The sequence below is a fragment of the Pezoporus occidentalis genome, unplaced genomic scaffold (assembly GCF_034315485.1).
Source record: "Pezoporus occidentalis ecotype Australia unplaced genomic scaffold, CSIRO_AGI_Poc_V1 ctg3, whole genome shotgun sequence".
NCBI classification, from domain to species: Eukaryota; Metazoa; Chordata; class Aves; order Psittaciformes; family Psittacidae; genus Pezoporus; species Pezoporus occidentalis.
Window position 1 is genome coordinate 7,343,529 of NW_026914940.1, and position 12,295 is coordinate 7,355,823.

The 12,295-nt window shown below is 37.1% G+C and overlaps 1 protein-coding gene across 3 annotated transcripts in view; it reads left to right on the forward strand.

Moving 5' to 3' along the window:
- LOC134167867 (dynein axonemal assembly factor 11-like) overlaps positions 1-8,821 on the forward strand; it is a 303,297-nt gene extending 294,476 nt beyond the window's left edge. For all 3 annotated transcript variants that reach the window (XM_062626997.1, XM_062626995.1, XM_062626994.1), the window contains 2 exons: positions 313-398; positions 8,538-8,821. In XM_062626997.1, the coding sequence (XP_062482981.1) occupies positions 313-398; positions 8,538-8,724 (273 nt within the window). In that variant the 3' untranslated portion in view covers positions 8,725-8,821. The remainder of the gene's footprint in view (positions 1-312; positions 399-8,537) is intronic.
- The last annotated feature ends 3,474 nt before the right edge of the window (positions 8,822-12,295 follow it).

Here is a 12,295-nt window from a genome sequence, read left to right on the forward strand (position 1 = left end):
GTGCATTGTTAGCACAGTACTAAACAAGACAGCATGGATTTAAATACAAATAGATGTATATATTTAAAAATTTTATATATAGACTCATATATATATATTTGAATATAATTCCATTCAGATGATTTGGTTAAAATTGCCTTATGCATGTGTTTCATGCTGAGTGAAGAGTGTTAAAATCTGACAGAAAAGTAAATGTCACAAGAGAAAATTTATTCAGACTCTCTTAGTTTTTCTATTTTTGAGAGATTATATAAATGCTTGTGAGCATAAGTATCAACTTTCATTAGAATTATTCTTCTATTTTTATTTCAGGCTAAAGAAATAATCCTGCCTAAGCAAAAAGTAGCAACTTTAGTTAAGCGTTCTGACTGCAATGCACTGCAAAAATATGCAAGAAGGTAATTCCTTTTTTCTTCTGCATTAGTTTCATTTTATTTTTTGTCCATGTGTTACTCACATGCCAGAATGTATGCTTCTTACTACGTTACTGTTGAAAGCATGAAAATATTGATTTGTATAGAGTAAAACTATGTCTAAAAGCTAATAGCCTGCCTGGTGCTGTTTATAAAGCGATCTGCTCCAGCAGCAGAGCCAAAAAAGCACTTATTTCTGCCTATCAGTTTTGTTCCATCAGTTTATTCAGATTATTAAGCTGGTATATACTAAAACTAAATCACCTGCTGAGAATTACATCTGCAGAGCTCCTTGCTGTGTAACTCAAGTCTGAAAACCATTTAGAAAGCAATGATTATGAATCCCTCTCATGAACTGCTTCTCACTAGTCTACTGGTTGAGCTACTGCAGTAATAAGTACATTTGAAAAGGAGTTCTGCAAGGTTTTATAACATAGATCTACCCTCTTAAATATGATGTAAACTCCTGCTCTTGAAATCTCACAGTTAATGACTGCCAGAATCGTATATCAGTGATGCACTATTTTTTGTTTTTACTCTTAGCAAGTGTTATTAACCATTGCTGTAGATGTAGACTGGGCCTAAGTACAAATACGATGAAATATCTCTTAATCTTTCCTTTCCTCATGCTATAGGCAATGGTATTCATATCAGAATAAGATAAGGTAACAACAAAGTTTGTTAAGCCGTTTATATTTAGTGTTGCATTTGTTTCCTTGTTTGATTTCTTTGGCGTGAATGTTGATGGATAGGCTAAACCATTAGTAAAAAATAGCATTATGGATCGTGGGTCTCAATATTTAGTATACTGCTATTATGTCTTATTTTTAATAAAGATCAGTCATGACTTCTTTTCTTGAATTACCTAGATGATGGGAAAATGACAGGGAGACTTCAAGAGTTTGTTGAGGTTCTTCATGAGCACAAGCACTGTATCCTTTTCTTAGGCAGCAGTGACACACCTGAGGGAAAGAATCATAAAACCATAGAATTGTTAGGGTTGGAAAAGACCTTAAGATCATCTAGTTCCAAACCCCTGCCATGGGCAGGGACACCTCACACTAGACCATATCACCCAAGGCTCTGCCCAACCTGACCTTGAACACTACCAGGGATGGAGCATTCACAGCTTCCCTAGGCAACCCATTCCAGTGCCTCACCACCCTTACAGGAAAGAACTTCTTCCTTATATCCAATCTAAACTTCCCCTGTTTAAGTTTTAACCTGTTACCCCTTGTCCTATCACCACAGTGACTAATGAAGAGTCCCTCCCCAGCATCCCTATAGGCCCCCTTCAGATACTGGAAGGCTGCTCTGAGGTCTCCACGCAGCCTTCTCTTCTCCAGGCTGAACAGCCCCAACTTCCTCAGCCTATCTTCATACGGGAGGTGCTCCAGTCCCCTGATCATCCTCGTCGCCCTCCTCTGGACTTGTTCCAACAGTTCCATGTCCTTTTTCTGTTGAGGACACCAGAACTGCACACAATACTCCAGGTGAGGTCTCCTGAGAGCAGAGTAGAGGGGCAGGATCACCTCCTTCAACCTGCTGGTCACGATCTTCTTGATGCAGCCCAGGATATGGTTGGCTTTCTGGGCTGCAAGCACACACTGAACCCAGCTCATGTTCATTTTCTCATCAACCAACACCCCCAAGTCCTTCTCCGCAGGGCTGCTCTGAATCTCTTCTCTGCCCAACCTGTAGCTGTGCCTGGGATTGCTCTGACCCAGGTGCAGGACCTTGCACTTGTCATGGTTAAACTTCATGAGGTTGGCATCAGCCCACCTCACAAGCGTGTCGAGGTCCCTCTGGATGGCATTCCTTCCCTGCAGCATATCAACCGAACCACACAGCTTGGTGTCATCAGCAAACTTGCTGAGGGCGCACTCAATCCCACTGTCAATGTCAGCGACAAAGATGTTGAACAAGACCTGTCTCAACACGGTCCCTGAGGGACACCACTCATTACTGGTCTCCAGCCAGACATTGAACCATTGACCACAACTCTTTGCGTGTGGCCATCCAGCCAGTTCTTTATCCACCGAGTGGTCCATTCATCAAATTGATGTCTCTCCAATTTTTTATTTTGGATAGGATGCCATTTTGAAAGACCTGGGCAAGCTGAAGAAGTGGTCCCATATGAACCTCATGAGGTTCAGGAAGGCCAAGTACGAGGTCCTGCACATGGGATGGTGCAATCCCCAGTATCAGTACAGGCTGGGGCATGAAAGAATTGAGAAAGCCCTGAGGAGGAGGACTGGGGGGTACTGGTGGATGAAAAGCTGCATTTGGGCTCTGGGCAACCTGATCTAGCTGAAGATGCTCCTGCTCACTGCAGGGGCTTGGACTAGATGACCTGTAAAGGTCCTTTCCAACCCAATCTGTTCTATAGTCCTATTCAATGAATCTACTTTGCAAAAGGAATGGTTCTTTCCCATAGAAGTACAACTGAAGCATTAGATACATTAAAAGAAATCGGTTCTAAAAAAAAGAAGTCTTAGCTTTTTTTCTTTTCCAGGAGAAAATCAGATTTTTCCTTGTTAAGTAACTGACATAATTTGTTTTCAAAATGGATTCTGCTAAAAAGCAAAAGAGTTGGTAACCTGTGATTAGGATTATGAATTTCCTTTGAACTGTCAGTGTGCCTTTAGCTTTGGCTACACGGAAGTGAATAGTAGCAATAATGGGAATATAGAAGTAATGGAAGTAATAATGGGAAATGGTCTCCTTTCCTGCTAGGTGATGAACTAAAGATAATCCATGGCATGGTGATACTTCATGAATTTCTGTTTGATTTCAATGCAGTTTTATGTAGTTATGAATATGCTTACCACAGATTTTGTAGGAAAAATATAAATCTTAGTGTTAAAATATTACAGGAATATATATCACAAAAATAGAAATAGGAAAAAAGTCCTTTGAATTACAGTTCATACTAAAAATAGTGAGTTTTGGCCTCTTTTTAGTTGTAAAGTAGCTGACTAGCCAGATGTTCAAAATTTGCTGAATAGTTGTCTCTTAGATTACAGAAGAACATTCATTACAGTGATTACACTTGACAGCTACAGATGTCTTAGCTAAATGCTATCAGACATATAATCTGCTAAACTATAATGCAGTGCTTCAAATCTCTTTAACTCTTGTTAGCTAGATTACATGATGATACTATTATCAATTCTGCCACGTGAGAGAGATTCTTCTGTGGCTGTATAAAAAATTGTATTTCAAACCTTCAAAGAGACAAGTTCCTATAGGGGGAATTTGACAGATTGATTTATTATACTTCCAAAGCCTCCATTATGTAGTCGCTGAGTATGCCATTCTTTACAATAACTGGCCTCACAATTCATCTCTGAGATACAAAAGTTGAGTTCATCACAGTTGCATAGGTGCAATTCAGGTGCAGGTAGGAACTGACTTTTCTGAGGGCATAGTGGAAATCTTAAGAGTTACATAAAGTCAATAATTCTTGTCTCATACCCTTGGGTTTAGGCTGTTCTTCCTTTAACATGAAAAAGAAGTTAAAAAGAAAAGAAAAAAAGGAAAGAAAAATAAAAAATGTCTTTAATTGTAATTATACACACACTTGAATTCCTTCAGTTAAAGAAAGATACCTAAGAATACATGAAAGATACCTTTTTCTGGGTCAGGTTTTCTGGCTACCAGTTTGATAAATGTCATGAAGATATTGAGAATTTTTACAAAGCAAGTTACATTGTGTGGGAAAGGAGGACTTGTAGGAGTTGTAATCAGTTCACTTCTTGACCCAAAAGTGGAGTTAGGTAGAACTAAGCAACATATTAAAAAGGTGTTTTTACTTGTTAGTCTTAAGGTATAGATTCATTTACATTCTCATAGAGGCCTGGAGCTGATCAAAGCAGAGGGTATACATCTCAATCATCTGACTAATGAGGAGAACAAAAGGTGGGGTGTCTCATAAGTGAGTAAAAATTACTTTGCACACGAAGGCATCTAGCAATCCATAACTGTAATAAGGGTGAGGAGACTTCAGAAACGTGCCCTTCTGGAAAAAAAGTATTCTTACAAATTCTGTTCAGCTAACTCTTGATCACTACAACCTAAAGTAATTTCCAGTTGTGCATATGTGACAAGGACAAAAGATTGAGGGCAGAGACGTACTTTAAAGTCTCTTTGTAACACTGTGTAACTTTGTAAACTAAGTCTTGTCACCTTGTTAGAATAAAATGTGTTTTCACTGTAAGCCTCACTCTTTTTTTACACATTAGGGAGTGAAGTTTGACAAATTTAACAGTGCTTTTTATTTTTCTGGGTTAATCAAGTAGTGAAAATAGGATGATACTATAGCCAGACTGAGAAATTCAGGATCAGTTTGCATATGCAGGTGTTTGCTAGAGCATATCTCTTGCTAACAGACAAGGTCAGTTCAAAATTTAGTTTCTTGAAGTGATTGTACAAAAGAAGCTAAGGGATGGAACAGTGAAATCAAAAATGTCACAGTGACTGTGATTTTCTGTCTAACTTTGAGAAACGTAGGTGCTAGTATTATATACATTCTCAGTCTGATGAATCCTATTTGTGAGGTGCATTTGTCTTTTGGAATAGAATGGCCTAGATATCATCAGCCTTTCTTTAATCAGAATTCTTTACAAAGGATTTGTTAGTTCTTCTTGACTGTAGTTTAGTCCTTGAAAAAGAATTTGAGTCTACCAGTCATTGTGTATTTGTATCTTCCCAATGATCCACTGACTGAAGACTCCAGTCATAGCTTCATTTCAGACTACATCTATGTAGGGAGATTTGAAAGGCCTCTTATGCAATGAAAGATGTATTAATATTCTAAGTATTTATAAAACCATAATTATCTACTTAGATTACTTAGTAGATTTTTTTAAGCCTGTATTTTCAAAAGCTGAGGCCAGACATTGTGTGCAAGTGTCACACATTCACAATCAATTTTTAACATACATAAATAAGGATTTGTCTTTCTTGAAGCTCCCAAATAAGACATAATTCCATTTACTGGAATAACTTTATTTTCTTATTCAAGAAAAGGATTTTTTAGCACTTTTTCTAATATGATAATGACTTTTCTGCCATTTCATTCACAATGTTAGAAGACTGGAATAAGTGTCTCTCCAAAGCTGTTGGCTCTGACTTGTAAATATCTTTGGAAATCCTGATGCCAGAAAAGAAACTTTCAATCAGATGTCAAAAACTGCATATTCTGGATCAAACATATGAGAAAGCTTTAGTAATCTAAATTTTATTGAAATTCAGAAGCTGAAACAGGGGAATGTAACTGTCAAGTCATTAAAATAGCAAATATGGGGATTAAGAACTGTGTGAACAAAAGTGTAAATTATCAAGAAATATCAAATTATCAGATATGTGCTCAATCACACACCAGATTGTTCAGCAGCTTGCTATAGTTATGCAAAATGGAAGGGCTGACTTTATTGTGGAGTTTTTTCATTTTCTTTGTTAAAAAAATCACTGAACTATGCGGAGATAGAAATAGCCTTCCTAAGGGGAAAAAATGCCAGGAAAAAAGAAAGGATTTAATCTAGTGTTATTTATTTTTGTATGGTGCTCTAATCTTGAGGCCATAATTTTCCCTTGAGTGGGGAACACTCAGATGCAGGTAACAGTGCCAAAAACTGTGAACTTCTTTTTTCCTTTTAACCTGACATTGAAAATATTTGGGAACACTGAAATTTCCAGAGATGTACTGTAGCTGGTCCTTCAAGAAGTGTTATTGTTTTCATCACTGTTATTTTACCATTGCTCATAGAAGAGTTTCAGCAACATGATTATTTTTATTCCGCTAGGTAGAATTATACATAAAAATGTTTGGATGACCTAAAGCTCATTCTTTCTTCCCAGAAGTTTCAGGTGGTTAGTCTTACATCATCAATACACAGCCTCTTTTTGCATAGATGACACTAAGATAGCAGATTCTCAGCAGAGGAAGCACCTGTGCTTGATTTTCAGTCTTTCCTATTGTCTGTTGTTAGTAGATATTTCTAGATAACATGTGCAAATTACATTTTGAGAATGACAGATGTGTATAATCCTTTCATGTTGATGTGGATTGTTACTTTCAATGGTCACTGTTAGTTAATTGCTCATGTACTGGATTTAGTCTGCTCCTAAGCAAAAATCTAGTCAAACTCCATAGTTTACTGTATATTCATGACTAGCAATTTGTACAATTTTAGAGTTGTAAAATACCACTACTAATTAAAATACTTCAAATTAAGGAAAATATTTTCTAACATGAGTCTAATTCATTTTTTTTTTTTTAGCTTTTTTCTGAGATGCCTCAGATTAGTGATTAGATTAAGATTATGGACAGGGTGTGCATTCTTTGTGATTTCCCTCAAAACCACTGGTGCACTGATTCCAGGTCACAGCACATATCATAAATTACACAGGAAACAAAAATGTCTCTTATGTTTTGGGGATGAACATTTTATAAAATGTTAATACTAAGTGAATCCACTTTTACTTCAGTAAATTGTGTAGTATTATAAATAGAAGAACATTCAGGGTAAAGAAAAAGGAGTTTTGTTGTATTTGTCTTCATTACCCATAAAATTCTCTGAGTAGTTTTCATTTGTGCCACATAACTATTGTATGATTCTGTGATTCTATGGTTATTAAAGCAGTAGTTGTTTGCCACTCAGCAAAATGATCAAATAATTCCCATAACACAAGAAAAATCTAGTGGCATAAGGCTGATGAATGAGGTGGCTAGGCTGATGACTGCTTCTTCTGTTAGTCATGCTTTCCGCAGTGTAGCATGGGAAGAGAGGATGAAACCTCCCTGGAATCCCTCTGCATCTCTCCTTCTCTGGGACAGAGATCCTGCACACAAATATGGGCTTGGATGTCTGCTCATATATCACAGAGCCTGGATGGAGAAGCACTGGCACCATTTGGAAGCTGCTTTGCAAACCTTTCTCTTTGTTTTAACAACTGAAGATGGGGTATTTTCAGTTAAAACTCTTTAAATGATATTTACATATTTTCATTACCTGTGTTGTCATCAAAGAAATGCACCCTTTCATCCAGTGACTTTGCCACTTTTTTGTCGATTTTAGTTCTAATAATGCACCTTTCTGATCTCTTGGGTAAACATGGAGTTTTCACATGTCTTTGAAGAGTAACGCACTGTCTTTCATAATGCTGAGCTTGGAACTTTGACCCAAAGTAGCACTCAGCATAAAATATAAATTAGTATGAAGGTGCACAAATAGTGTTGGGATTTGCAGAAATGAGAACATTATTATACAGCTAAATTTCCACTTTGCCATTTTTCATGTAAACAGTTACAAATTACTTGAAAACAGGCTAGATTTTTCCATTTCGTTGTTCAGCTCCTCTACTACAAAAAAGCAGTGGCTTTAAATGCTGGAAGTCAGAAAGTATATTTCATATCTTTGATCATCATGCGCTGTGGAAGCGTTGCCTTAATGAGTGGCCTGTACACGTTTCTAAGGGTGATCTAAAAGAAAACCCTTCATAGCAATAGAATCTGGAAATGCTGTTATACCTCTGACCTGTCTTATACTTTCATTTAGGGTTTTGTTCATAATATAAACATGGTGAGGATTCATATTGCTAAAATATAAGAGTTAGCAGATAAAAGCAAATAATTCCATATAATTACTTTTTCTCACTATATAAAAGCACTTCTGCTTTCAAAGATGAATCTGTCACATAGAAATGAATAGGCAGCTCGCAGGAAGGAATTGTGTTAAAAAAGGAACAGAAAGAAAAAAAGAACAAAATACCCAATTAGATTAGAACACCCCGTCTTACATCCAAAGCCAACCTTTTGTAATGTGATATCAGCAATCACCAAGTTCTGATGTAGAGCAAATTAGCTAAAAAATGAACTTCTGATGCTTGTAAGATAAGGATTCTTTTGTCTAAAATCTCTGAGATTTTGTAGTCCTTCCTGTGTTTACACTGAGGTTTTTTATAACAATCACTTTTCAAGTTACAATACCCTTAATCCTGGTTTAATTGGACTCAGTAACAGCCCTCACACAGAAGCCAACAGGTTTACAAACAGGCACCCAAAATAGTTCTGCTGTGTTTGAAATTAAGTTCTTTCCATTTGTTTCCCTCTTGTTTCAGGGGCAGACAAGTTGAGAAATTAGAAGTGGATCCTAGTAAATATTCATTCCCTGATATAACAAAGATAATCCAAGAAAAGGAACGAATTGGACTGGGACCTATTAAGCTACAACCAGAGAAGCCTGCAGAGACTAAGAATAGTTACGTTGATTTTGAAAATAACGAAGATGTTCCTCTCTTGATTTGAAACATTCTGAAATAGTCCCTCTGTATGTGTTGCATATGCTTGAGGTGTTTTCATGACCCTCTGTGTAAAGTAAATATAATACAGCTGAAGTTGGAAATATTACATTTCTTATCAATAACTTTGTCATATCTGTGCTTGCTGTGGCATTTTCTGTTAGTATATTGCTATATAAATTCTTTCTGGATTGTTTATTTAGTCTCAGACCAGAATGGGACTCAGACATTGTCGTCTTTTCAGGGAATTTACAGTCTAGATTGAAAGATATTACTGTAGAAAGAGAGAGAAGGAAGGAAGAAAGCACTTGTAACAAGATTTATGATTATTATTCTCACTAAACTGAAGATAGCAAAAAGCTCTAGGTATTCTTCTGGTGTTTTCTTTTTTCATGAAGGACGACAATAAAAAACATCAATATATTCTGAGAGTGAGACACATTGCCGTAATCTGTCATACAGCAGTGAAATTTCCAGCATAACGCACAGCTCCTGGATTCTGGATCTGGTATAACAATGCCACTTCTTGAAGGCGTTGGGAGAGAATAATGCTGAACACAGTACCTCAGATGTGACAACATGGGAGCTGGGAGGAATCAGCCAGACCATTCTTGCTCTTCATCATGCAGGGGCTCTCAACTGTTCAGTCTTTTTCAGGATCCCCTAAAAATATCAAGGATAATTTTTAGCTGTTGGATGTAGTAAGGTTGAGGATCTGTAATGGGATGAGCTTCCCCTTTCCTGCCTTCCAGACCTTTTTTAGCAACCAAAGACTCCATTGTATTTTTTTCCCTCAGCTGCTGGATTGCTCTATGAGTGAAACAGGCAGCATCAAAGAACAAATATATACTGAGTTACATTAAAAACTGCAATTTGCAAGACCAAATTTCGTTGGCTTTCTTTTGGTTTTGTATTTGTTTTTTTTTGGCCTGGCTTTCCTGAGAAAAAAGGGCTCATGCTATTCTCATCTCAGCTCTGCTTTTGAATGCCAGTTCTGCTATTTTCACCCTATTTGACAGAAAAGAAAGGTAAAAGAAATACTCAGCTCCTCTAAATTTAGTGAAAATTGTCACTGAGCACTAAAAAGTACTCCTCACTAACTCCTCACTATGAAATAGACATTGAGGTGCTGGAGCGGGTCCGGAGAGAGGCAGTGAAGCTGGTGAAGGGTCTGGAGCACAAGTGTGATGAGAAACTGCTGAGGGAACTGAGATTGTTTAGTCTGGAGACGAGAAGGCTCAGGGGGACCTCATTGCTCTCTATAGCTACTTGAAAGGAGAATGGAGTGAGGTGGCTCTCAGTCTCTTCTCCCAAGTAACATGACGAGAGGAAATGGCACCAAGTTGTGCCAAGGGAAGTTTAGACTGGATATTAGCAAAAATTTCTTCCCTGAAAGGATTGTCAGGCACTGGAACAGGCTGCCCAGGGAAGTGGTTGAGTCACCATACCTGGAGGTATAAAAGATGTGTAGATGTGGTGCTTAGGGACATGGTTTAGTGGTGGAGTCAGCAGTGCCGGGTTAATTGTTAGACACAATGATAGTAAAGGTCTTTTCCAACCAAAATGATTCTATAATATAAAACCATGGGAAATCAAACCTCGTTAACTCTGTTGTCTACAAAGCGGTGTAATGATATACATGTGCTTGAATGTCTTTCGGCCTTTTATTTGGGCAATTAATTCTACAGTAAAGAAATATGTTTTGATTTTTTACCAATTTTAAGGCCATGGATACAGAAAAAGAAAATCAAAGAGAAACTTCAAGCAAAAAGAAAGTTGAATAACCTGCATTACCTTGCTAATGAATTTGAAATGGTTTCTCTGTAAAGAGATTTGGTCCTGCAGAAAGAAAACACTTCAGATTCAAACCAGCTTTTGCTTCTAGGCAAATTGGTAGAGCAAGCAAATTCAAGTCAAGAAGCCTCAAAGAATATTTGTTGGTTAGATCTTGTTTTCATCCTTAAGACAGAGAATTAATAAGCTGCATTTGTAGCTGAATCACTAACACTGCACTTAAAATACGTTAAGTGGTACTGTAGATTCATAGTGCCCATTATATCCCTCAACACATAGTCAAGTTCATGATACATTTGTTGAAAGTGCTGTATCCCTAATTGTGAAAAATATAATGCAAAAACCTCAGCAGTTAGAAACAAAACAGTGTTATTGAATTCTGGGATTTTTAGCTGCTTTAAAGGGCTTTATGATTCTCCACAGATGTTTAATGAGAGATAAAGATAAACAGTCTATCCTGAAGTGCATTGAAGAAAATCAGAACATACCCATCAACTTAGGCTGATGGGTTGAACTGATGCATTTTCTTCAGTTGCAGTTAGAAATGGATATAGGATAAACAAAAATGATATTTCATACCAACACTGCATATACTGAGTGCTGAAAAGAAAGTTTATGTATCAGAAAGACATAAACCAAAGTTGCATTTGCGCATCATCTTAGATTTTTCTTGTGCACTGACTTGATTTTTCCAATTCCAGAATAAATTATTCAACTTCATATCAGGCAATAAAGCCTCTCAGCCCTGAAATCTATTTAATCAGCTCTACACTGGTAAATGGAGTATAAAAATTGGAGCTTCTTTTTCAATATACCCCTATTTGCTATAAATGCCTAATCGTGCCAGCTAACTATGGAAAAGATGGTTTACTTCTGGATGTCACTGAACAGTTATATGCCCATAGGGATGAATGTAGATCATTTTCTGGATTTAACATTAAAATGTCTACAACTGATACTGAACAACGTCTCCATGCCCAGGCATTGCCTATGAGATTGCAGGCAGGCCTCAATAGTGAGTTGGTGCAATTTAGTGTTACTGTGTAGCTCTAGTAGGAAAACAGGCAACAGGTAGTGTCATTTTTAGCACACAGTTGGATAATTTATATTTTGATTCCTTTCAATTCTGCTTCCTTTTATTTTTGCATGGAAGTATGAATTTTGCTGACCTTGGGATGCGTGAAAAATAAAAGCTCCACAACCTTTTTAAAGATAAAAATCAGTGGATTTTGGTAGCAGATGAAACTTGTTTCCTGTAGTTTTACTGTTTGCTGTGGAGATTTTCTGATTCTTCTAAGAGGTGAACACATTGAACACTTCCTTTTCCTTCTTTACTTATTTCTGAGAATCTTGTTGGAACAACCAACCTTTCAGACCTTCAGCCACTTTGGATGAACCTGTCAAGAGTTCTGGAAGGTTGTGGAAAACAGGCATCCATACAGCTTGCTCATATAAGATTATTATTATTTTTTATAAGTAGAAAGATATGAAATTTAATCTCTGCTGTCAAATCATACAATTGCATCTTTCCCCATTCCAACTCTGTTCTCTTTGTCATGTGGTTTCTAGTGTATAGATGTTGCTGTGTTTTGGGGGGAGAAAAAGAGCTGTATTGAGCTATAATTACATCTCATAGGAAAATGAATAGCAGGTACCAAAATAGAAATCTTTGTTTCACACAGTATCGTAATCTTGGGATCCAGTCTGAAAATGTCTGCAACAGAGTATCTCAATGTGTGTATTGGCCATGGAGAATACAAAGAGAGATTGATCACAGAGAAAGA